We start from the raw sequence: 24721 nt of genomic DNA, 5'->3' as shown, positions 1-24721 counted from the left end.
ACCGGAAAATCGAATAACAGGTCCAATCAAATGAAATGTCTTTATGACGACCCCAGAAATGTAATAGCAAACTCTCTTACCAGTCTGGTGACGGTCTCACGCGAACACTAGGGAGTATCGTGGTACATGGATAATAAGCTCGACTATGCAATCCAAGTCCGAAATGCATGATTGCACACTTGTAGATGTTTGCAACAGCAAAGAGATCAAGTGGCGCGTCGAACCAATGATTTTAACCGCAAGGTCCTCCTCTCCACCGGATACGCTGCAGAGACCTATCCAACTCTTGGTCGTACGCATGGCGATAAACATCTCGGTTTGAGGCGATTTCACTGTACATCAACTGACGCACTAAACCGTAGTTGTTTTCACCCATCTGAAACACATCAGCCACAACCCGGAATCCGCAGTTACCATCTACAACCACATCATTCCACCCGTCCAAGTATGGCATGATGATGTTAGGGATCCTATCCTTATTTGGAAACTGTTCAATGTCCATTCTTCTTGTTACATATATCAATAAACACAATTAACAAGTCAGCAGTAAACTAAACAAATATTCTAAAAGGTAAATTAAAGTAATTACTGTACCGGGAAGAAGATTGGCTACCACTTGATGACGATGTACGACCATGGCCACGACCACGAATGTACTCAAACGCACTCCTGTTTCGCCGTGCTTGTCGACCTCTAGGTCGCTCGACCCCTTCAGGTTCCTCGTGATCCAAGCATGACGTGTTGAACATGTCATGAAGTATGTGGGTAGCATCACAAATGATTGAAGGGTGACTGGAGGACACTTGGTCAAACATCGAACAAAACTGCTCCAACTCCTCATGTTCACGGTGGACCATCTGTGGAACAACATGCTCTCCAATAACGAGCGTCCGCCAAAATGGATGAACCTGATCAATATGTAACAACGCCCTATCTTGCGTAATTACGCGGTGAATGGTGCATGCACAAGGTAGTCCATGAGTCATTGATATAGCACATCCGCACCGAATAGCCACTTCATCACCCAACTCCCTCATCCTGTTGTGCTCGCTCAGAATCAACCCCAAGCAGTAGTGTGACACACGACCATGGAGAATCTTAAATATGAAATGGCTATACATCATGCCATGGTTTAGAGTCCTCGAGTGAGTTCTTGATGCCGTTCTTTTGAGTGTCAATTGCCTTGTTTATTCTCTCGAACAGTGTATCCAGAGCAGAGGTGGAAGAATCAATCCAATCCTTCAAAGCTCTATGAGCGCTCTCAACTCTACATGTTGTAGTGTTTCCAAAATGAAGAACTTGGTTTGTCCAATATTTGACAAACTTTTCCCTCTGAGGTATCCACTGCTGCATGACATAGTTTTACCATTGTCGGGCACCATTGGTACGCATCTTTGAACTTCTCCAAGGCTCGATCGTACTCTGCCTCTGTGGTAGCTTGCAGGATCTTCCGCCACTTACCATTTACCAATCTCTCTGCAGAATCTAAATTCTTATTGAAAAAGTTGTACGCTTTGACTTTCACACAGTTGTTGATGTGCCAAGTGCACAGTAAATGGCTTGACTCCAGAAACAGCTCTGCTATAGGGGCAAAGAGACCTCCCTCACAATCACTGACGATGGTTGATGGCTGAACATTTAAGTCGATGTAATTTCTCAACTTCTCCAACACCCAATAGTAACTCGCAGCCGTCTCATCCTTGATGACTGCATAACCAATCAGAAAGTTCTGGTTCGTTGGAGCCATCCCAACCATCTCAACCAGTGGGAACTTGTACTTGTTTGTCTTGTACGTTTAATCGATCAAAATCACAGATGGCCAAGACGTGATCATATCAGCACAATCAGGATGCACAAGGAATAAATGAGTCACCTCCAATGTGTCTTCATAAGATTTAAACCAGAACAGGTAACCACGTGCTTGTGCCTGGTGTAGAAGCTGCTGTATAGGGTTCCTTCCCTCTAACCGTTCAAACCTCAATTTATGTCTGACGTGTCTTCGATTTGGCTGGTCTTCAGGAAATTTCTCTAACACAGATGCTAATATTTTAGCAGGCTTCACTTGAGCATCAATCATTTCTTTTACAACTAGTTTCGCAGCAGGACTTAGGTCGCTTAACTGTCGATGACCCACTTCATATACTATCATCTCATGGTTGTGATACCCCCATTACCGTAACCCTTCACTACCCAACCGTCACGCCTTTGCTGTTGTCGAACCTTTACTCTGAATTAACACCCACAACCTTTCCGCTTTGTATCAAACCGAATCGCTTGACTGAAATCTCGTCCCTCCCTTTTGCGATAACGGTCGCATCTCAAAATGCGATCCATTCTACCATCCCGTTGAGATTTATGACTTGCTACTACTAAACAAAAACCTGATCTAATTGCAACCTGTTTTGCCCAATCAATCGCTTGTTGAGCATCTTCGAACAGACCATCATGTACAAAAATCCCACTATAATCATTTCCGTCTCCACCATAATCCTGCAACAATGACATATTATTTTTAAATACATATAATTATATAAAGATTAAATTAATACATTTAACACAAAATTAACACATAAGTAATTTCTAAATTTTTTATTTGTAAATTTCATTTATATTTAACGCATAATACATTTAATTTCTAAATTTATACATAATTAACACAAAATTAACACATAATAATGTATAAAAGTATTCATACATATACAAAATTAAAACATAATTTTTTTTTGAAGTTATTAACACATATTTAATTTACACATACAAAATTAAAACATAATTTTATTACCACATATTTAAAACATAATTTCAAATTAAAACATAATTTTGTTCTTTTTTTTAAATTATTAACACATATTTAAAACATAAATTTACACATACAAATTAAAACATAATTTTTTTTTTGAAATTATTAAGACATATTTAATTTCAAATTTATCAAAGTTAAAAAACCAAAAAAAAAAAACTTTAAATAAAATTAAAAAAAATTACGAATTGTGGCGGTGGCGTTCGCCCGGGACGCCGCCACCGTGGCTGTGGCGTTCCAGCCAGGCGCCATCGCCACGGCGGCATCGGTCAGGCCAAACGCCGGCCAACATTTCGTAATTTTTTACCTCAACGTACCTCGTTTTTCGGCGACGATGACGGCTCTCCGGTGTCCCTCGACGATCCAGTCCTGCTCCACATTTTTCGTGAAAGAGAATTTCGTTTTGGGTAAAAATTTAAAAAAGGGCAAAAACGTCAAAGTAAAAATAATTGTGGACTTTATGTAAAAATTTGTGGGCGATGTTTAGCAGTTGAGTAAGGGTTCAACTCAAAAGAATCACAATATACGACTACTTGTGTACTCAATGGGAAATGGAAGTGGTTAAATATTTTTTGAGAAACTCATTTGTTTTGGAGGAACTCATTCTTATTTGTTTTAGTCATCCATCCCATCCAGTGACAATAGAAGCTAAGATGTTACTTGACAACACGTTGAAGCTCATGAGAAGAGGGTCAAGGACTTGTTCAATAATAGTTAAGTGAATTTTTATATATATATTTTTTAATAAGTGAATTATTCTTCCAGTTTTCTTGAAATACCTTTTACATTTGATGATTTTTTTTTATAGAATATTATACTATATAACCTTGTATTTTTTTTTTACCCTAACTTTTACAAGAGCGTTTGAGGTAACCTTAAACTTGTAAAAAATCATCAAATTGAATGGAAAACATAACAATGTTAAGTAAATTCATTATTTTTAAACTAAAATGGTAAAAATGAAAAAGATAATAAGTAACTCCTTTTAAATCTTCATAACTCTATTCATTTTGTTAATACAAATTTGGCTCCTTTGTTTTACAAAAAAAAAAAAAAAAAAAAAAAAAAAAAAAAAAAAAAAACATATTTTACGTACATGTTTTTTGATTTGATGTTTAATTTGATTTTAGTGGATGATGTGGGATTTTAAATGTTAAGTATTAAGTTTCAAGGTCTTGAAATTGAGGATGTAGAGTAGAAGAAGAAGAAGAAGAAAAAAACAGAAAAAATATATAGATGGGAAAGGAGAAGGAGAGATATATATATTGCTTAGAGCCACCATTAATGAGAAAAAGAGAGTGAGTTTAACTAATGAGATTGAATTGAAGAGAAAAAAAAAAAGTGAAACTATTAACATTGTTAGCTTTTCCATCCAATTTAATGATGTTTGCAAGTTTAAGGTTATCTCAATTGCTAGTAAAGTTTAAGGTTATATAAAAAAATCACATAAAACATAAAGTTACATGGTATAATTTCTATTTTTTACATGGTAGACCAATGGGCTACCCAAGAATGCCTCGTTAAGACAGATTGGGCTAAGGCACCATTCACGGCTTACTACAGGAACTTCAACGTCAACCCTAATCACGTGGCTGCAACCGTGGCCTTCACTGATGCAAAGTTGCAAAACCAAGAGTTGAACGCTTGGAGCAGGAGGAGACTAAGATGGGTTCAAAAGTACTTCATGATCTACAATTATTGTACCGATGCACAAAGGTTTCCAAAGGGTGTTCCTAGAGAATGTAGGATGTTTTGAAATGTTAAGTAGTATGGAATGATTGTTGTTTAGATTCTTGCATTACTAGTGTATTGCAAGTTGATAAGCTTTTTAATTTGTATCCAATTTTGTATTAAATGGGAAAGTAAATAAATTTTTTTTTCTTCATTATATTGTGTTTAATTTGCATTATATGATCCCTTTGGGGATGGGCGTGGTACACCGTACACATGAGCTTGAGTCTAGTAAACTTATTCCAAGTAGATAAGTTTGTCATGAATGAATCCCATATTTCTTCCCTTCTCCCTTCGTTTTGAGATTCGATTTCAAGGTAAGTCTCTTTAAAGCAATAAAAATGATTAATAATAACTATTTAAAAATTAGTAATAGATTTAATTTGTATAGATTAATAATTGGCCGATCTAACATGGACGTTTTATATAACCTGAATTTGAAGATTAATGAGTGGCAATTTCGACAAGTCGAAAATTTGCCTCACAAGTCAAGTTATAAACAAACTAACACATACTAGTATAAAGATGATCATGAGATGGGTTGAAATTGGCTAAAAAAGCAAGCTTATTTCAGGCATTATTGACAGGGTCGGGTTGAGATAGGTATACGATCAAGCCAAAAACCTCTTGTGTCCACTAAAATCGAGCCAGCGAGTGGACTTCGAACTAAAATGGTGCTCAAAGCTCAATCTTTCCTTACGTAACTTGATGGCTTGAATTTTGAGCCTAAAACGTTGTCCAAATTCGTTATTTTTGTCAGTCGGGTTGTGTCACCACCAATTATCCTGTACTCTCATATAATCCACTATACAACAATACAACATGATTCGTTCTTGTGTCAACTTGCCTCATCTCAACCTCGCTATAACTTGAGCCAACCCAGCCTAAATTGACTCGATGGGTGCAAGTCAAAACACCCTCACACTCATGCTTACACTCAGTCACTCACTCTTCTCCTTATGTGATTTAAGAGAAAACACAAGGTCACCATATAAAATTTCCCGAAAACTGTCCTCGTACCCTTTGTTCTTGACACATCGTGCACATTTACATATTTGCCCTTAATGAACTAAACTTTGAAAAAGAAAGTACTTCCACCATCTTCATCTTCTCCTCTTCCCCTTTCTCACTCTCTTCTCTCCTGCTTGGACTTCTTCATCTTCTTCCCTTTCCTCGATTCCCAGGTATTCATCATCCCCTCTTTCTCTATTATACACTATTTTGTTCAACATTCATCTGATACTTTTCTACTGATTCAATCGTTTTAAATTTTAGATCTGTTAATATGTGTATTCTTTGTCAATTTAGTATACTATGAATAGTGCAAAAGTTTGAATTTTGTCAATTAATCTGGAATGGAGGGAGTATGATTCATAATTTTGATTTTTAGGGTTTATGATTTGGTTGAATTTTTTTGGGATTTTTGAATTTCTGGTTGATTTTACACAGAAGAAGTGAGTTCATCAAAATATGGATCCAGATTCAGTGAAATCGACTTTCTCTAATTTAGCTATGGGAAATGTTATGGCTGCTGCTGCTCGCAATCTTCAGAAGGTAAATTTACTCTCTTTACCCTTTTCCATCCCTCATTATTCATCTTTGATCAATAAAGTTCAATGCCTTTTTTATTTATCTTTTGATAATTTATCTTTGTTTTATCTCTTGAAATTAGCTTTTATGCAATACCCATTTCCCAATATATTAGATTTATCAATTTGAATTATTTGTTTTAGAATATTGGTTAGTAATTTGTTCAATTGGAGACTACCCCCATTAATGAGAAGTCCGAATTGAACATGAGTTTTTAAGGGTATTGAAGTTGGTTAGTATTCGCGTAAATCGTGGGACTTTATCGAATTCGAGCTTGGCCATGGAAATGTTGATTTCTTAGCTTGAATTCACAATTAGTGAATGGTTGGGTTTTTTATTTTTTTATTTTTTTTTTGTTTTTTTTTTATTTTTTTAATATGGAATGTTGCTTAGTTATAACTTCAATTGGACATTGTGGCCAAGAATGAGAAGCACATATATGAGATTTAAAGGTTGATAGTGTGTGCGAAAACTAAATATGGAGTACCTGTGTTTGTGATGTGCTGGGATATATCCAAAGCGTATGAAGTTTTGTCTTTGTAATGTAGTGAGTTTGTGGGATACTATCTTATTCCGGATCACAATTTGCTTGGTTTCTTGAAAATCCTACACTTCTTTAAGTTTTGATTTTACATCTATATTTTGAAATTAATGGACCCGAATGTAGGAGAGTATTAAGTGGATATGCTTTTGCAAGAAAGAATGCTATTGCTTGCAAATTTTTGTTGTGGTGTTTGTTGTGTTAAATTCCATGGCTATAGTCAGATGTAGGAGACAAATGCTAAGACTAAATTTGTACCCATTGGCAGTTGGTTTAGTAGGGATGATGTTTAAATCCTCGCTGGTTGCTAGTTGAATAATCGTGTTCCTCCATCTCTTTGATGTTTCGAAGGCTTATAAACAGTTCACTTAACTTGTGTTACAGGAAATGATTGTTCAAGAGAAGACACAGGCATCAAGTTCAGTTAATGACGATATTGATCTTGATGAGTTGATGGATGTAAGTTTTAGATCACTTGCAGTTAGGTTGCATGGCACTTATGCATTTTCTAAAATGCTCAACTGTTGTTTCTTTCTGTAACGCCAGGATCCAGAGCTAGAGAAACTGCATGCTGAGAGAATTGCAGCACTACAGGTTTAAATTCTCTTAGTATTGGCATCTGCTAACAAATGTCCTTAAATTATTCACCCTATAGTATATTTGCTTAGAAAGAGGCTGAGAAGCGACAAAAAATGAAGAATCAAGGCCATGGAGAATATAGAGACATTACTGAAGGGGATTTCTTGGGTGAAGTTACTGGCAGCGAATTAGTTATCTGCCACTTCTACCATCGGGAGTTTTATCGATGCAAGTAAGGCCCTACTCTGCCTCTTTAACTTAATATTTATATCAATTAATTTATCGAAGCCATCAAATGATAATTGAGGCCATTTTCTCCTCTAGCATGTTCTTAGTGATATTTAATACACTAATACCCCATTCCATCTCTAAGTTGTGTTCATGCCTATAGCTAAAAAATATCTGTACTTTCTGTGGTCTCGGCATCTTGTGGATCATGCCCCCCTGCTCAACTTATTAATGCACTAACTAGTAAGGCAATTATTTTGTTGAAGCCATCAAATAATAATTGAGGCCTTTTTCTCCTGTTCTTAGTGATATTTAATACACTAATACCCCATTCCATCTCTAAGTTGTGTTCATGCCTATAGCTAAAAAATCTGTTCTTTCTCTAGTCTCGGCATCTTGTGGATTATGCCCCCTGCTCAACTTATTAATGCAGTAACTAGTAAGGCAATTATTTTATCGAAGCCATCAAATAATAATTGAGGCCTTTTTCTCCTCTAGCATGTTCTTAGTGATATTGAATACACTAATACCCCATTCCATCTCTAAGTTGTGTTCATGCCTATAGCTAAAAAATATCCGTTCTTTCTGTGGTCTCGGCATCTTGTGGACATCCCCTGTGGTCTCGGCATCTTGTGGACATCCCCCTGCTCAACTTGTTAACACTAGTAATGGCATTTTTCTGAGTTCAAAGCAGAATTTGTGGCCAAAAAATTTGTCCCGGTGTTATATGGCCTGACCAATGATCACGAATTAGCAGTTGCAATTGCTGCACATCCTACCTCGTTTTGTGATTGTGTCTTTCATTTTTCCTCTCTTCTATGGTATGCTATGTATGAACTACCTTGATTCTACTCATTCAAAATGGGCAAGAGTTTGAGCGTATATTCAAAAGTTTCTATAGTAGAAAATTGTAGAGAAGGCTTGGCAATGTTCACTGTGAATAATGGTTTGGTAAGGAGGTCCTCTGTAATAGACTAGAATTTCTGATTATAAGTTCTATTGAACAAGAAAAGTTAAAGATAAAGCTTGAGTCTTTGATTGATAATGGCAGAAATTTCGATACAAAAGTGATAGGGTAATAGCTTTAGGCTATTACTCTCTTGATAACTTTAGGTTATATCTCCTAGTAACTTGAGGTTACCTCACAATCCACATAATGTCCTATTGCCTTCACTACTACACTTTATATACTAAAGCCACATTCAAAACATTAACCTAATATTAATTGTTCTTGTCCTCTACTGCTGCCATACAGAATCAGGAATCAGTCCCATGCTTCCCCTCCCCTTAGTGCTTTCTTAATTGCATTTGTCCTCTAGTGCTAGTGTGCTACTATGTTCCTTGTTGGCTTAGTGGTGGTAGACACCGGGTCTATAACATCCTCTAAAGATGAAAGAAGACAAACATAATCTAATTCATGTTCATGGTATAGAATAGTGGATCCAAATGTATTTAAGGGCTGTTTGGCTCACTCCTTCAAAACGGAAAGAAATCAAGGAAAGGAAATGAGGTGAAAGGAATCAAGAAAGGGAATTTAATCTATTTGTATGGTTCGGTTAATGATTATAATTTGAAATCCTTATTCAATGTTTGATTGCCTAAATAAAAGAAAGTAAAATCACGTCTTTCTATCTACCCAAAGGGCCACAACCAACGAGCCAACATGATGTCACTTGCGAGAAACTTGTAAATGGAAGAATCACTGTCCCTCACTGGCATCACTACACCACCTCCCACTTCGTCAAAGGTGTCTGTCACACTAACTAAGCTTCACCACAACCACTAGAAGTTATCCCTTCATCTCTCCTCATCATTTTATCTATCGATGATGCCTTAAAATAAAATTGACTAACTTGCATTCTTGGTGGTGAAAGTGATAAGAATTTCATGTCTGAAACTTGGTTACCATGTCAAGCAACCAAGGAGTCAAAAGTAAGCCATGACTTCAGTTAAAAGGTTGGCGGTTCAGTCTCTTTCTTTGTCTTCATTGGTCAATAATAGAAAAGGAGATGATGATGGGAGGTGACAGATGTTTAAAGGCGTTAGTGGTGCAGTTGTGGTTTATATGTTGATGGTTGGTTGGTGCGGTGGATTAGATGGGTAGGCTGTAGGCGGTGATGGATTCATTGTGAGGCTATTAGGCGGATGGATGGTTTTTGTTGGTTGGGAAGTGGGCAAATGGTGGCCTGTGGCTGGGAGTTGATAGCTAAGAAGCTGGTAGGTGGTGTAGAGGAGAGGGGTAGAGGAAAATGGGGTAATACTCAAGTCCCAAGAAAAAGGTGGACTTGATGTAGAGGCTTAATGGGGAACTTCCAAAGGGAAAATGGGGAAATTGAGTTAAAAAAATGTTCAACCAAGTAGCTTCTAAGGGAAATGGAGATTGTAATTGTGTTTTTTCATTGCTGCTACAGAAAGACAGCATTTCAATTTTCTTGTGGTTGTCATTGTTGAATAGGCAGCTTTCTGAGCTGACACTTTTGTATTGCAGAAACTTTTACATAGCTTACCTAATTAGATTAAGAAGTTTTTTGCTATCTTTTCCAGGATAATGGATAAGCATCTGAAGGCGCTTGCACCCAAGTACCTTGGTACTAAGTTCTTAAGACTGGACGCTGAGGTTAGCTTTCTTTGTAAATTTTGTTGATGTTACTTTATAAAGTCGTTTGTCTTCCAATTCAGTTTCGGTCTCTCAAAGACTTAAACAATTTTAAGTTCCTATAAATTGCGGATGACAAACTGATGATGTATACCAAATGCAGAACGCTCCCTTTTTCATATCCAAGCTCGGAATCAAAACCTTGCCATGTGTTATATTATTCAAGTTAGTTTTCCATCTTTTCTGTATCGTATCCTTGTCTTATTCTTAAGTGTTCGTCATTATCTGCTGTGCCAAAAAGGCTCTATACTCTCTACATTGGACATCACAGTTGATTACAATTTTGCCATCTGAATATGGCTTTCCTGAATGAATTTCAGGAAAGGAATAGCAGGTGATAGACTAGTAGGGTTTCAAGACCTTGGAGCTAAAGATGATTTCCCGACTAAGAGACTAGAAAATCTATTGATCAAGAAAGGTAGAAATCTTTTTTTTTTTATTTTTAGGGTTGCAGTGCTTGCTATTCTGTGTCTGACCAGTTGTTCACAGGTATTATCATAGAGAAGGAAAAAGATGAAGACGAGGATGATTATTCTGAAAGTAAACGCACGTCGGTCAGATCATCGTTGAACCTTGGTTCAGATTCTGATTAGTGATTTTACAGAAGGAAAGAAGGCAACCCTTTTTTTTGTTCACCTTTTATGTACTGATTATCAAGTTCGTGTGATAATCAGTTCTGTAAGCCCTTTAACTTTTTTGGCTCATAAAGTCATAATCCTTGTGTGTTGTGTTAGTGGAAACGTTTAATATGAAAGTATATTTAACAAGAATTATATGGAGTATTTCGTACACATAGTCTTAAGATAAGACTATCCATGCGTCTTGTTTAATTTTCTTTAACCATGAATTATGTTCGTGTTATTATTGTTAAAATGATGTGAAAAACATTGCGACAAAGGAACTGGACAATAATTGTAGGGAATTATGCCAGTATATGAACATACAGCATCTAATCTCAAGGAACAAAACAAAAATCTGAATCTTTTTTGGGGAAATAATATCTACACTGATGAAATAAAGCATAAACTGGAAGAATGATATATTCATGAGACCTACTCCCTCTCTATGAACTTCAAAAGCATTTCCGCATTCCGTTTAACTAAAGTCTTAAACTAGCAATATAACAACTAAACCAGGGGATGACAACTAAACCAGGCTGATGTAGACAGAGGTGTAAATTCAGGTACCTGGGTCGGGTCAGGTTGGGTTGGGTCTATTTCGAAGTTGTGTCATGCTAACTAATTGTGTCTATACGAGTCAAAATCTAAATCAGGTTTTTTTCGAGACGGGTTGAATCAAGTTAGGTCGGTCAATTTAGTTTTTGACACCTTTAAATGTAGTGCGTCTTTTTTCTAGTTCTTTCTGGCTCAAGAAGTTGAAAAAGACATTCATTGTAGATTAATTTAAGTATTTCTTACAATACTGGGCTATTTCTTGGTAAGAATTGTTTTTACTAAAGCATAGCTACTTTATTGTCCAAAGCCTTCACTGAAACAGGGAGAGTAAAGATCCACGCATGATACTGAGTAAATAGGATGTTTTAGTACTGAGACCATTTAACTTTCAAATTTTAGGATATCGTAAAATTAGTTCTAAACTCTTTCCATTCCTTTCTGTTGGTTCCGATTTGACTATTTTTCTCTCAAATTCCAAAACACAACCAACACATAGGAACGGAGGGAGTACTGTTTTTCTTGTCAAACTAGGGGTGAAAAAGGTATGACGAGATTATAGGATAACCGGAAAGCAGAAGCGCCACTTTAGATATGACATCAACTTTTTTGAGGGTAGCTTATGATTTCTCACGTTAAATTTACACAAATCGGTATCGCCTTCAAATCCGACAGTTAAAAAACTGGATGACAAATTTGACTGAAGGAACATATAAACAAAGCACCTCACCTCAATATTCCGAAAATAGAAGGGGAAGCAAGCATCAATATAGACTGAAACTAGTTGTGGACACGGTATAATCATCAATAATACGGAGTATAATGGACCCTTTCATTTCATTATGCAAGGCTGTATGGAGTACTGGTATAAGCTTTCTGAACTCGATGGTTCAAAATGTTGTGTATTTATTCAAAACATCTTGTCTCCGTTATTCAAAACACTCATGAGCTCTATATTCATGGAGAAGTATAGCAGTTAAGGGTGAGCAAAACGTACGCAGATGCGCCTAGATATGAGGCTCCTACACGAAGGGCAATCGTTCATGCCTTGCTTCTCATGGAGCTCATTGCACATTTTGCAAACCACCTGATGAGCACAGGGAAGAAAAACTACAGACATCTCTTCTGAGAGGCACATCACACACTCCCTTTCTCGTTTTACCCCTCCAACAGCAGTACATTCTTGAAACCCGTTTGCAATTCTAGACTTGTGTGTGTCCCTGGATTCTTTAGCGGCAGGTGCACTTTGGGCATCTGTGAGCCTGCTTGCAAAGTTTCCATCAATGCCTCTCTTCATAGCTGCTATCTTTGATGAGTCGGTCTTCAGTCTCAACTGAGAAATTTCCTTCTCAAGCTTTTGGATATCTCCTTTATACTTCTGAAGATTAGCTTCTGATTTCAGTTTTATGGCATCCTCTTTAGATTTTGCAGATGCCTCGAGCTGTTCTCTTTCTTTTTTAATTGAGTTTGCTTGAGCGAGTAATTCTTCCTTTGCCTTCTCTTCCTGCTTCCACCGAGCCTGTAAATATTGTACACTCGGGCTATCAGAATTCAGAAAGCTCAAGGTAAAAATAATGATACAGTGAAGTATAAAACAAGAGATTTTAAGCAACAGAGAACATATCGACGTATACTATGATTGTTGACTTCTCCAGATGATGATGTACTGAAAGATTCCTTTTGTGTTTGTCCATTTACGAAGCAAGTCCTTAGAAACGTAAATCTGAACAAGATCTGAAACCCAAAGGCTTCAAATTTCACCAGTAAAATACTAATCAAATCTAAGACTAGGTATTTACAATCACACAGATCCTCCAAGAGCTGCAAACTTCTTAAACATATGCTGACAGAATGAAGTCAAGAAGCAGGGACATGTCTATTCTTCTAGACGTAAGCGCACTTCCATAACAAAGAATGTGAGGGGGATAATGGAGCCCAACAAGAGCATGAAGCTGCTAATGATGACAACAAAGAAACTTGCGCACATAGATTGCACTGATTATTAGATGACAAATGCATCTGCCAAGTGTCATGATGAATTGATTACATCAACTTTGTTACACTAATCTGAAGATCTATAAAGCTTAACCAACTTTTAGGATACAGAACCAGAAAAACTCTTACAAAGCGTAAGCAATAGGAATGATTTCAGAGTGTCACAAGCAACATCATGCCTTTAGGAGCTAGGAATAAGTATGGAAGTGTATGTAGCAGCTTGTTGGACTGGACGACAAAGAACTGGAACCCAAGGTAACCATATTGCAGTTTGCATGTTCCAGAATGTGGTTTGCAGAGGGAAAGGGGTTGGGTAATAATGCTCCCAGGCACAGATTTTCTAATTAGAATTGCTGATTTTTAACAGCGACCTGCACAAGTTACAACTCATTGGGTGATACCCTAGCAACAAAGGATTGAATTGCTGATTTTTAAGTTACAACTCATTGGGTGATACCCTATTAAAGGAAATGCATATACTTATACAGTTCTAATAAAGAATAGATGAATTGCTAATACAGATGAAAGATACAACTATACAAGGGAAACCTTAAACTCATCCAATATACAATATCATACTTGTATTGATACGCAGCATCCATAGATTTATTAAAATATGTGTAGCCTAAGAAAAAGGCCAAAGCAATCATTGTTATTCTTCTAGAAGCAATGCTGTATCGAGATCTTTACCCATAACATTATTCGTTTCTAGTAACATGTGTGCACAGTACGTAAATCAACTCACAAGATGATAAGCAAGCATTAGTATCTGTATCCATTTTTTTTGTCTTAGTGAATACTGCTAGCCTATTCAGAACTCCAGACCTCAATAATGGGAGAGAATCTAACTTATTGACCTATAGGCTATAGCCATTTAAACAATAATACAGACCAAGTAATAGTGCAGAACAGCATAAGATCAAATTATAACTGCCATTCTATTTAATATATACTTCTTTGGCTTCATTCAAGATAGTTCATAGTAATCACGGAGATGCAACAAATACCACAAAAGAATACATTACACTTTCTTTTTTTGAAATAGGAGGAAGCAGTAAACGCAAATATTTATGCCATTGGCATAAATGTTCAGTTATACTTGACAATTACAACAACCTTCAGAGTGATACCTTCTGTGTGGACTGCCTCTGTAGGTGATTTAAGAATATAAAGACACTATAGAAACTTTTATTCAGAGATGAATGTAATCAACAGCGAATATGTAGAGATTTCTAAAGACTACTGAACTATATTTGAGAACAAGTTTTCATACGGCTACCTTTCTTTCAAAATGAATGGATGTTCTAAAATGCCACAAATATTTTCTAATCTTTACGGGGCAGACCACCAGAATGATCAGCTTCCTTTAGGACCACTTACAAGCTATGTAACTATAGCATGGGTATGTATCCAAGTGCAGCCAATCATGAAAATTTTCCATGATTGGTCAGAAATGAAGTGTCAGATGTCCAAACCCATGTTAAGTACTTGAGGTCAAATGAAGTCCTAATAAACATAGCTCATCAACATTTCAGAATCAGATTTAAAAGCTTCCTTTGCAAACATTTTCATAAAAGTCCTAACAAACAATCACATAATGTAAATAAGATTATGAGACATAAATGCGGTTTTGAACCGAAATAGTGAGATATCTGCATTGAAACTTCATTATCCACTGCCAAAATTTCAAGATTGAGGTAGTTCATAACTCAGTATTATAAGCTTTTATAATATTTTGGCCAAATTATCTGTTAGTTACTAGGACTTGGGAATCCAGTGCACTTCTAAATTCAATATCAGTTTCAACAAATGCTCTTACAAGAGACTCAGCAGGGCTGCAATTTAAAACTCATAATTTCAAAACCTTGAGCAGATAGAAAGAATAGATAACAAGAGACAAAATGACCTATATGCTTAAAGGCTTGATCCATGCAAACTCATAACCTTCCAACATCAGGATTAATGATCTTCCCCACACAGTACGCCTCCTAGAGGGCCATGGTTATCACTAGTATACATAAAATTTGACCAGTTGAACAGGAAGATAAAGACAAGATTTTCCAATAATATTTTTATAAAGCAAGCGAGGCATACTTACTCCAAGCTGAAAGCCTGAAACTAGGAGAAGACAGATGGCATAGAAGGAGGATATTGCTATAGTTGGATATTGGAGGTTTTTTTAAGTAAAATCTGTGAGCAACTACTTGCAACTGTTCCACTCTTAGAAACATGGTTTTTTTTTTCCTTTTTTTTTATATATAACTACTAAATTTATGTTTTTCTTAAAATCTAACAACCTTTTCGATGATTTTTGTTATACCTTTTGCCTACAGGGCCCACATTTCCTACTCCCATTTTAATGAACATAATATGACTAAAGTACCTTACCTTCCTCCTGTCCCCTAACTTTTTAAATTTGACTTTCCTTGCTGGAATTGGTTGATTAATTGATTAATTATGCATCCAATGTTTAATTTATTGTTTGTAACAACCAAAAAAAAAAAAAAAAGAAGAGACACAAACTGAAAGACTAAAGCATGGGTTTTATCTGAACTATGAAAATAAGTGAAAAGAGCCCGCCTACATCAAATTCAAAACCCTTTGGATACTTTTAACTATATTCCTCAGTTATATAAACCTAATTCAGAATAATGTTTCCAAAAATTAAAACATTTAACCTGAAATAGTTAACAAGGAATGATAATTCCTGTTGTAAACCTAGTTGATCAAAATTTCAAAATGCTTAAATATTAATTTATAATGAAAACTGAGTGAGAGATGCATTGGATCTTGAGAGGAGTTTTTGGCTGTTTTGAAAATAAATGAGACAGATCTGGAAAAAAAATGACGGAAAATCGTTAATGAACCAGGTAGAGTAGGCCTAGATATGGAATTAGTGACGGTTACCATCAAAAGGTATCAAAGTGTGAGAAAGTTTCAAACAATTACCTTTCCTTGATTTCTTTAAAGCCTAAGCGCAAACTAGATATATGTAGAGGCCTAAAACACAACTTTCAAAAGGATGGAAACAAGAATTCAATTTAAATGGATCTATCGCTTAAACGTGTTGGGGAGAGGGGAAACAAATAGAAGAACGAAAAAGAAAACTCCAATGCAAATGTCAGATTGAACTCAAGGAGCTGGCTTGGTTATGGCAGGAAGAAAAACTGAATACCAGTTATTACTGCAGCAGCTAAAGCTAGAATTGGTAATTTACTACCCAGATAAGAATGCCAAAAGCCATGTTCACTCATCTTACCTAGTCAAGCTGCAGGCACACAACTTCTAACATGTATATATGTAATATTGACCTTGAACTATAAAGAAGAGATAATTATCTACTGTTAGTCATACTGAAGTTAGATTTACCTCAGCTTCTAAATTTTGTTTACCTATTGATTTTTTCCCTTCATGGATATTAGTAGTATAGCTCATAAGTTAGAAAGTGTAACATGACAAATTTTCCAGAGAAGAGAAAGGGTGAACTAGTCAACTAAATGATTCAGGAGTGAAATATAAGCAGGGATCCCTAATTCCTAAATGGTCAACCTTTTGAACTAGTGTTGTACATCAAAGCATGAAATAGTTTTTCAGTATTTGTGCTCATTGGCAATCACATGAACTTCCAGAATCCACCAACTTATTCTCATCCAGAATGTTTTATAGTATTAGAAGAAATGAGCCACTGAGCTAGCATTTGCCAGAAATTCTTTTACTCACACAAAAGAGAAGAAAGAAAAACAAAATGCAGAAATCAAACAATGTAAACAAACATACCTCAAGCTGGTTATAGAGATCTTTAGCTTGTTCGAGTTCCTGCTGTAGCTGAGACAACTTACGTGTCTCGGTTGCAAGCTCCTCCTGGAAAATACTCTTCTGCTTTTCCCACGTCTGAAACTTTATCAATGTCTTCTTCTCTCGCTTTGAGACCTCCTGACAACTTGCAGCAGACTCAACTGCACGTACCTTGGCATCTTCCATTTCCTGCCTGAGTGATGCGTTCTCCACCTTGAGTCTTCGTACAGCAGCATTTGCTAGGTCAACCTTTTCACTAGCCTTACCCAATGCATTCTCCATCTCAGAAAGCTTCTTCATGGTGTTCTCCTCTAAACTTTGTTTCTCCTTTTTGAGACGTTCCACTTCCTCTTTTTCTTGCCTCAAATTTTTGAGCTCAGCTTTGTCCTTACTCAGCCTCCGGGCAGCCTGCATTACCTTTTGGTTTGCCCACTCTGTCCATTCCTGAAGTTGATGTTGTAATTCCCTAATCCTAGGCACCAACTTCATAATTACCTCATCTATTTTATCCTGAGGTACCCACTGAGCTAGAGACTTATCATAGGGTATATCAGCAGCACTAGGGATAGAAGCCTCACTATTATAGCTTTGATTCACTTGAGGAGGATTACTTTTTGCTGGTAGTGAAAGAGAAAGTTCAGTATCAGCAGCTGACACATCAGGCTTGGTTTTGGCCACTGATGTCGCTGAAGTATGATCCGTCTCAGGTGATGAGGACACGGTACTTCGGGCTTCTACAGTAAATGAAGGTGAAGAGGAGGAAATTGTAGAACAGGCTGAAAAACTGAGGCTTCCATTTTCATGTGCCAATTCCAATCCCATTGCCATTGCTTTGCTTATCTTCAAGGAGGCACTCTTCATGTTAAGGGTAGCCGAATCAGACGTGGGTCTGATTCTTTTATCCAAGATGTAACCACTGAACTTTGCCGTTCTAAAAGACCCTTTTGCCCCAAAGGACCTGCAGCTTTTCTCTAGATGAATAGATTTTTGCCGAAGGATAGATTCTCTCTTTGAATTGCCAGAATGTGTCTTCCTGCTTGACACAGATTTTTCTTCCGGGGAAAGAGTATGTGATATACCTATAGCACTGAAAGGCTTATCTATGGAATTAGATTGTGAGGAAGTTGAACGCTCTTTTGCTGAAGTTGTTCCTTTCGGAACGTTGGTATTCTTTGGTTTGGTGAGATTAGGAACTCCAGCAACTTTGTGCTTGCCAGTGTGATTTACATTGCTTGGAACTGCTTTAGAGGGACTAGGAAGACTCATTTCTACACTTTTGGACTCGGCTTTCAAATGGGAATGAGGGGGATTGGTTGAACTGTCATTTGGAGATCCTTCACTTATCAAGCTACTTAAGGGGTCACTATCCATGGCACAGGCATGTGACACATTCATGTCACATATTAGCAAACACCACATTGCATCTCCAGTGCTGAAGAAAGGTCTAACCTCTTGGAGTACACATACCAATTCTGCCAATACATACTTCTCCAGCTGCTGCAGATCCTCGAAACAATGCTCCCTTAAAGGACTTATATCTTGCCCATTCCTAAGAAATACCAAAGCGTTGTCCACGATATTTGATACAGTATCCTTAGACCCGTAACAAAGACCAGACCTCAAAACAGCCCTTGTGGCAACGGCTTCGGTGTATCCAAAAGCAACTATTTTCTTAATTGCACTCTTAAATATAGTATCAAGATTGCTCAAAACAAGCTCCTCCAGCTGAGTTTCAGTAAGATCACTCCAATCCGCATCTTGGAAGTCGTCATGTTCCTCTTCCTCTCTAGGATGACTAGAACCCACCTCAGACGAACCCCCCAAAGAAGCACTTGATAATCCAAGGTCAAGTTTTAAATTATCCGAACGGTCCTGACATACGCCACAAACATCACAAGGGCTAGGCGGATGTGCATGACTAGCTGCCATCTCAAATTTCTCAGCTGAGAATTCATAACTCGTCCCATCATTTGTAGTTGAGGGAGAGACCTTATGAGGGTCACTTGTAGGTGGATCAGCCCGAAATTTCCGCTTATTCCTACTTCCTTTCTCTTGAATAGACAATGGTGATAATTGACTACAACTACTAGTACTCGCTTTCGCTACCATTGATGCCATCATTCAGCTGCCAATTAACACAACCACCATATACCACAAACAAGTACATTTCATCAGATTTTATCATTTTATCCCACCAATTGGTCCAAACCAATCCCTAACAATCAAATTACACTCTAATACACTTTATCCAACAATCCCACTTAAATAAGCAAATGTAAAATCATTCCAAAGCAACCAAAATAAATAAAAATAAAAATCAACCCATTTTCATCAATAGAATCACTTCAATTTCCAGATACCAAACATCATCAATTAAAAAATCTATCAGTAATCACTAATAAAACAATCAATTTAATCGATCTTCCAATAAAATAACAACAAAAATTACAAAGAGTCAATCTTTATTCCCAAGAAAATCAAACTAATTGATGATGCTCGAATTTCAACTGATTAAAGAAGCTGATTAACCAATTAACATCAAATACAAAAAAAAAAAAAAAAAAAAAAAAGGAATCTTAGCAATTCCAATTCTAACCCAACAAAGAAAAAAGCATCAAAATCAATCAAACAACAAGAAAACGAAAGAACCCTATTGATTACAGAGAAAAATAGCAAAAGTGTAGGGATCAACTTCACTACCAGATCAAAATGACGCAGCTGATTGACGAATAGATTGAGCAAAGTTTTGGTGGTTATTGGTGGTGGTGGTGGTGTGATTGAGGACCGCAAAACCAAAAGGTTTTTGGTGGCGAAGGAACAAAGTATCGAGACTTGAGAGCTTAGCAAAAGGACCCCTCTTCCTATATTGTTATTGTCAATGTTAATGTAATAATGTTAATGTTAATGCTCTTTCCCTTCTCCTAATTTTGCCCATAAAAATAAAATTTGTGATTTTTTCCCTTAATCTTTATGATTTATTTCCTTAAAGTTTAATCCTTGGAAGTCCTATCCATGTGTATAAAATGTATTAGTAATTTATTATGATTTCGATGCGTGAAAATGGCTTATTAAAGATATATAGGGTCGGTTAGCCATAAAAAAAGTAACGTAGACATGAGTTAGGCATGACATGTTAGTGATGACACGTTTTTCTGTGTGCTGGTTTTTTTTTTTTTTTTTTAATGACAATGCTCAACATGACAAAACATGCTATAACAAGTGAGATTTGGTTTAGGCACGCAACCATGATATGGTTGCATAGCTCAAGTCATGCTAACTCATCATTTGGAAATTTTTAGCATAACATGCATGTAGCTAACGGTTAGGGGTGTAAGTTAAGCTAGCCTAGCCAACCCCATAGTACATGACCTCGACACAAGGCATGATTAACATAGCCCACAATCATTGTTGTGGTTCTTACATTTTAATAATTGATTTATATAAAAGCTTGAATACATGTTCCAATTTGAATGATATAGTGTAAGCAAAGGCTTAATCAGATTGTACTCTCGTTTGTGTGAAAGTATCATCAAGTGACTAGCATTGATTGATTTTTATAAAGCCAAAATATGTTAGGTCATCATGAATGTGAACCAAAATTCTCTCTCTTTGGTGGATATGGTGTAAGCGAAAGCTTAATTAAGTTGAACATGAGTAACTTATAGTTAGTAAGCAAATTACTTAACCAATTAGTGATAATATTAAGAAATAGTCCGAGCTTGATGTATGAGTTAGTCGTGCAACCACAGTATGATGATGGTGTTTGAAGATTGTTATATAAGTTTATATCTGTTTGACCCCAAATTAATTTTTCATAAGTGTTTAGTTAAGACTAATTGGAATTAATCACATATAATATTAAAGAATCGCTAACAATTATCCCTTGATACTCAAATCTAGAAAACCCCACTTGGAGAATGAATAATGTAATTAGTTTGTTTTGGGGCTTTTAATTTGTAGTTTTGTGGCTCTTTGATTTTTTTTCAATCATAAATTCAATAAGAGTTTATTTTATGATTTATTAATTCCAAACAACCTTTTGATGTTGCCTATAAGCAATATGGTAAGTCCTAAAACTCTCATTCTTCCTGCATATTGCTAGCTTTTATCATGTTATACCTCAAAATGAGTGGTATAAGTTAGATGCGCTTTGAATTCATTCTTTAAATCTCAAAAATATGTCTTTATATTCTTATCAAAGAATATTACAAGAATTTGTTTGCCTTTAAAAAAAAAAAAAAAATTGGTCCAATTCTAATTGTTGATAGAAAGTCGACATTTTCTCACACGATTGATATGAATCATGTCTTATTATTATGTTATTTATTCTAAATGTTTGGGCCTAGTCCATGTCCTAAGCCCAATCACCTAAAATGACGAAAATACCCCTCTATGATCCAACCCACCATTAATCATCATAATATACAAATTTACCACCACCCATCTGTCAACTAAAGTACAACTTTGCCACCTGAAAGTACATCTATAAATAGCTCTCAAATGATTAATGATGATAACTTTTGCTAATTCTCTCTCCTTCTCTCTATACTTTCTCTCTCTCCTTAAAGTACACTCTCTCTACTTTCTCTCTCTTAAAGTACGTTTGCTGACTTAAGCATCGGAGGGGCTTTCCCGGGTCACACCCCCAGGGCAGCTAATTGTTAAGATATATATGTAATATTATGATTAGTCAAAGTGTATAATTAGTTTCCTTGTTTGTAGCCTAGATTAGGGGATTTGATATCTCTTGTATATTGTATATATATCCTGCTAAGCAATGAGAAAGACTCACAGAATACAATTCCTTCATGGTATCAACAATCTAGGGTATTTCTTCCGCTGCACCCTAGTTGTTCCGCCCCTTTTTCTCTTCTTCTCTTTTCTTCTTTTCTCTGTGATTAGCAGCCATGTCGAACAACAAGACTCCCATTCATCCGGCCATGACTGTTTCTAACATCAAAAACAGCATTCCCATCACCTTGAGATGGAGAATGTTCAATACTCCACGTGGGCGGAGCTATTCAAGGTTCACGCTCGTTCACACAAGGTTCTCAACCATATTATTGCTCCGAAGAAGAAGGTTGCCATGCCTTCTACCGACGAGGACAAGGAGCTTTGGTCGACTCTAGATGCAACTGTTCTCTCGTGGATTTATTCCACCATTTCTCATGACCTTTTGCATACTATCATTGAACCTGATTCAACGGCAATGGAGGCTTGGAATAGGTTGCGTGAAATATTCTAAGACAACCAAACTCCTGTGCTGTAACTCTTGAACATGATTTCTCCAACACGAAGATGGAGGACTTCCCTAACGCCTTGGCATACTGTCAAAGGCTCAAGAGCCTTTCCGATCAGATGAAGAATGTGGGAGCACCGGTGGACAACAACCACCTTGTACTTCAATTAGTTTTTGGTCTCACGGAATCGTACAACGGCATCGCTACACTGATCAGACAGAGCAATCCTCTACCTCAATTTTACCAAGTCCGCTCCATGCTTACCTTGGAGGAGGCAGGCTTGGAAAAACGAGCGGCAACGGCGTCAGCCATGGTGGCGTCTTCACAAGATTCGAAAGCTGGGTATGACAGTTCTGGGGCTCGTGGCAAAAATAAAAATCAAAAGAAGTCAGGTGGTCGGAATCAAGGCAACAGTGGTGGCCGGGGGTCAGGTATCGGTGGTGGCTAGAACTCAGGCGGGGTAGGTCGCGGCACTTAGGGTCATCAGTAGCAACAGGGCTGATCCGCCCCTCCCCCATGGCAGCAAGCATACTCTCCTTGGGGGTGGGTTCCTCAGTGGGCAGCCCCTCCTTGTCCATACCCAAATCAAGGATGGGCTCGCCCACAAGGCCCAATGAAGCAGCAGCAGCAGTCAGGCATTCTCGGCCCACACCCATAACAAGCCTATGCAGCTTCTCCGCAGCCCATGTCCTATGCTCCAACGGATATTAAATCGGCTATGCACACCATGACCTTGAGTTAACCCGATCCCTCGTGGTATATGGATACCGGTGCAACTTCTCACATGACTTCCTCCAACGGCAATCTCTGGTCTTATTTTAATTTGAGCAATCATCGTAATGGTATTGTTGTTGGTAATGGTCATACGATTCCAATTCGTGGTTGTGGTCATACTACTTTACCTTCTCCAAACCCACCTTTGTCCCTTTCTAATGTTCTTCATGCCCCCAAACTCATTAAGAATCTAATTTCGGTTGGAAATTTACAACTGATAATTGTGTGTCTGTTGAGTTTGACCCTTATGGTTTTTCTGTGAAGGATTATCGGATGGGGATGCCAATAATGAGATGTGATAGCCAAGGAGACCTATATCCACTCACTACCACCATCTCAAATTCTACTCCATCGACCTTTACAGCTTTAGCTTCTTCTCTTTGGCATGATTGTTTGGGACATCCGAGATCGTCTATTTTAAAAACTCTTCGTAGTAATAAAAGCATTGAATGTAATCATACTTCTAGCTCTAGTATTTGTCATTCTTGTGTACTCGGAAAACATGTTAAGTTGCCTTTTCTTTCCTCTAATTCTATTACTTCTATGCCGTTTGATATTATTCATAGTGATCTATGGTCATCTCCTGTTTTAAGTTCTTTGGGTCATCGATATTATATGCTTTTATTGGATGATTATTCTAAGTTTTTGTGGACTTTTCCTATAGCCAAAAAGTCGGATCGGATGTTTTGGTAAAGTAAAAAATTTCCAAGCATTTATTCGCAACCAATTTGAACGCCCTATTAAGACCATTCAATGTGACAATGGGAGGGAGTATGATAGCAGATCTTTTGGGGCTTTGTGTGAGTCTAATGGCATGTCTTTTCGTCTTTTGTGTCCCCATACATCTTCACAAAATGGAAAGGCTAAGAGAAAAATTAGATCATTGATTAATATTATTTGCACCTTACTTGCTCATGCATCTCTACCGCCATCTTTTTGGCACCATGCATTGCAAATGGCAACTTATCTTCACAATATCCTTCTGAGTAAATTGTTAAAATACAAGTCTCCTCTCCAAATTCTTTACCAAAGGGAACCATTTTACTCTCATTTACGTGTCTTTGGGTGTTTATGTTACCCCTTATTTTCGTCAACCTCTATCAATAAGCTTCAACCTCATTCTACACCTTGTGTCTTTTTAGGGTATCCACCGAATCATAGGGGTTACAAATGCTATGATTTATCTTCTAATAAGATCATAATAAGCCGACATGTTATGTTTGATGAAAATGTTTTTCCCTTTGCTAAATTACATACTCCCACTTGATTTTTTGGATGAGGGTCTATTCCATATGTGATTCATCACATTCATACTTCACCAAATGTTGCGCCTGGGCAGCCCTCTCAGCAGGCCCAACCTGAGTCTGGGCCCAGCTCTCTTACTGGCCCTGATTCGCCTCTTCTACCTGGGCCGCACCTTATATCCCCACAAAGCAGCCCACTCTCTCCTTCTAGCCCACATCCGCCACCTGATGTGCCTACCCCCTCACTGACCCAACTCTTGAGCAGCCCACTAATTCACAATCCAAAAACCACACCCCATCCCACTATGGTCATACGCAGCAAGCATAGTATTACCAAACCTAACCCAAAGTATAAAAATTTTAATACTATGGTGTC

At 37.2% G+C, this 24721-nt stretch overlaps 2 protein-coding genes and 1 pseudogene across 4 annotated transcripts; 2 read left to right on the top strand and 1 right to left on the bottom strand.

Annotated features, from left to right (window-relative positions):
• Nucleotides 1-5630: 5630 nt before the first annotated feature.
• On the top strand, nucleotides 5631-10955 carry LOC110711689 (thioredoxin domain-containing protein PLP3B-like). Of its 2 annotated transcripts, none has more exons than XM_021890105.1 (9): nucleotides 5631-5715; nucleotides 5981-6085; nucleotides 7047-7121; nucleotides 7209-7256; nucleotides 7331-7473; nucleotides 10014-10086; nucleotides 10229-10290; nucleotides 10446-10543; nucleotides 10615-10955. In XM_021890105.1, exons 2-9 carry the CDS (start codon nucleotides 6002-6004, stop codon nucleotides 10716-10718), a joined length of 687 nt encoding a protein of 228 aa, XP_021745797.1. In that variant the 5' UTR covers nucleotides 5631-5715; nucleotides 5981-6001; the 3' UTR covers nucleotides 10719-10955. The 2 variants fall into 2 exon arrangements, with proteins under 2 accessions (XP_021745797.1, XP_021745798.1); XM_021890106.1 differs by having other exon boundaries at nucleotides 5637-5715; nucleotides 5984-6085.
• A 1140-nt stretch (nucleotides 10956-12095) lies between these two features.
• LOC110711784 (putative E3 ubiquitin-protein ligase RF298) lies at nucleotides 12096-19982 on the bottom strand. Of its 2 annotated transcripts, none has more exons than XM_021890206.1 (3): nucleotides 19788-19978; nucleotides 17070-19212; nucleotides 12096-12816 (listed from the first exon to the last, which is right to left on the bottom strand). In XM_021890206.1, exons 2-3 carry the CDS (start codon nucleotides 19206-19208, stop codon nucleotides 12274-12276), a joined length of 2682 nt encoding a protein of 893 aa, XP_021745898.1. In that variant the 5' UTR covers nucleotides 19209-19212; nucleotides 19788-19978; the 3' UTR covers nucleotides 12096-12273. The 2 variants fall into 2 exon arrangements, with proteins under 2 accessions (XP_021745898.1, XP_021745899.1); XM_021890207.1 differs by lacking the exon at nucleotides 12096-12816 and adding an exon at nucleotides 12823-13663 and having other exon boundaries at nucleotides 19788-19982.
• A 2089-nt stretch (nucleotides 19983-22071) lies between these two features.
• LOC110711586 lies at nucleotides 22072-23400 on the top strand (annotated as a pseudogene).
• The last annotated feature ends 1321 nt before the right edge of the window (nucleotides 23401-24721 follow it).

This window comes from Chenopodium quinoa, unplaced genomic scaffold, assembly GCF_001683475.1.
Source record: "Chenopodium quinoa cultivar QQ74 unplaced genomic scaffold, ASM168347v1, whole genome shotgun sequence".
Lineage (NCBI taxonomy): Eukaryota > Viridiplantae > Streptophyta > Magnoliopsida > Caryophyllales > Amaranthaceae > Chenopodium > Chenopodium quinoa.
This window is presented reverse-complemented; position numbering and strand designations above follow the sequence as displayed.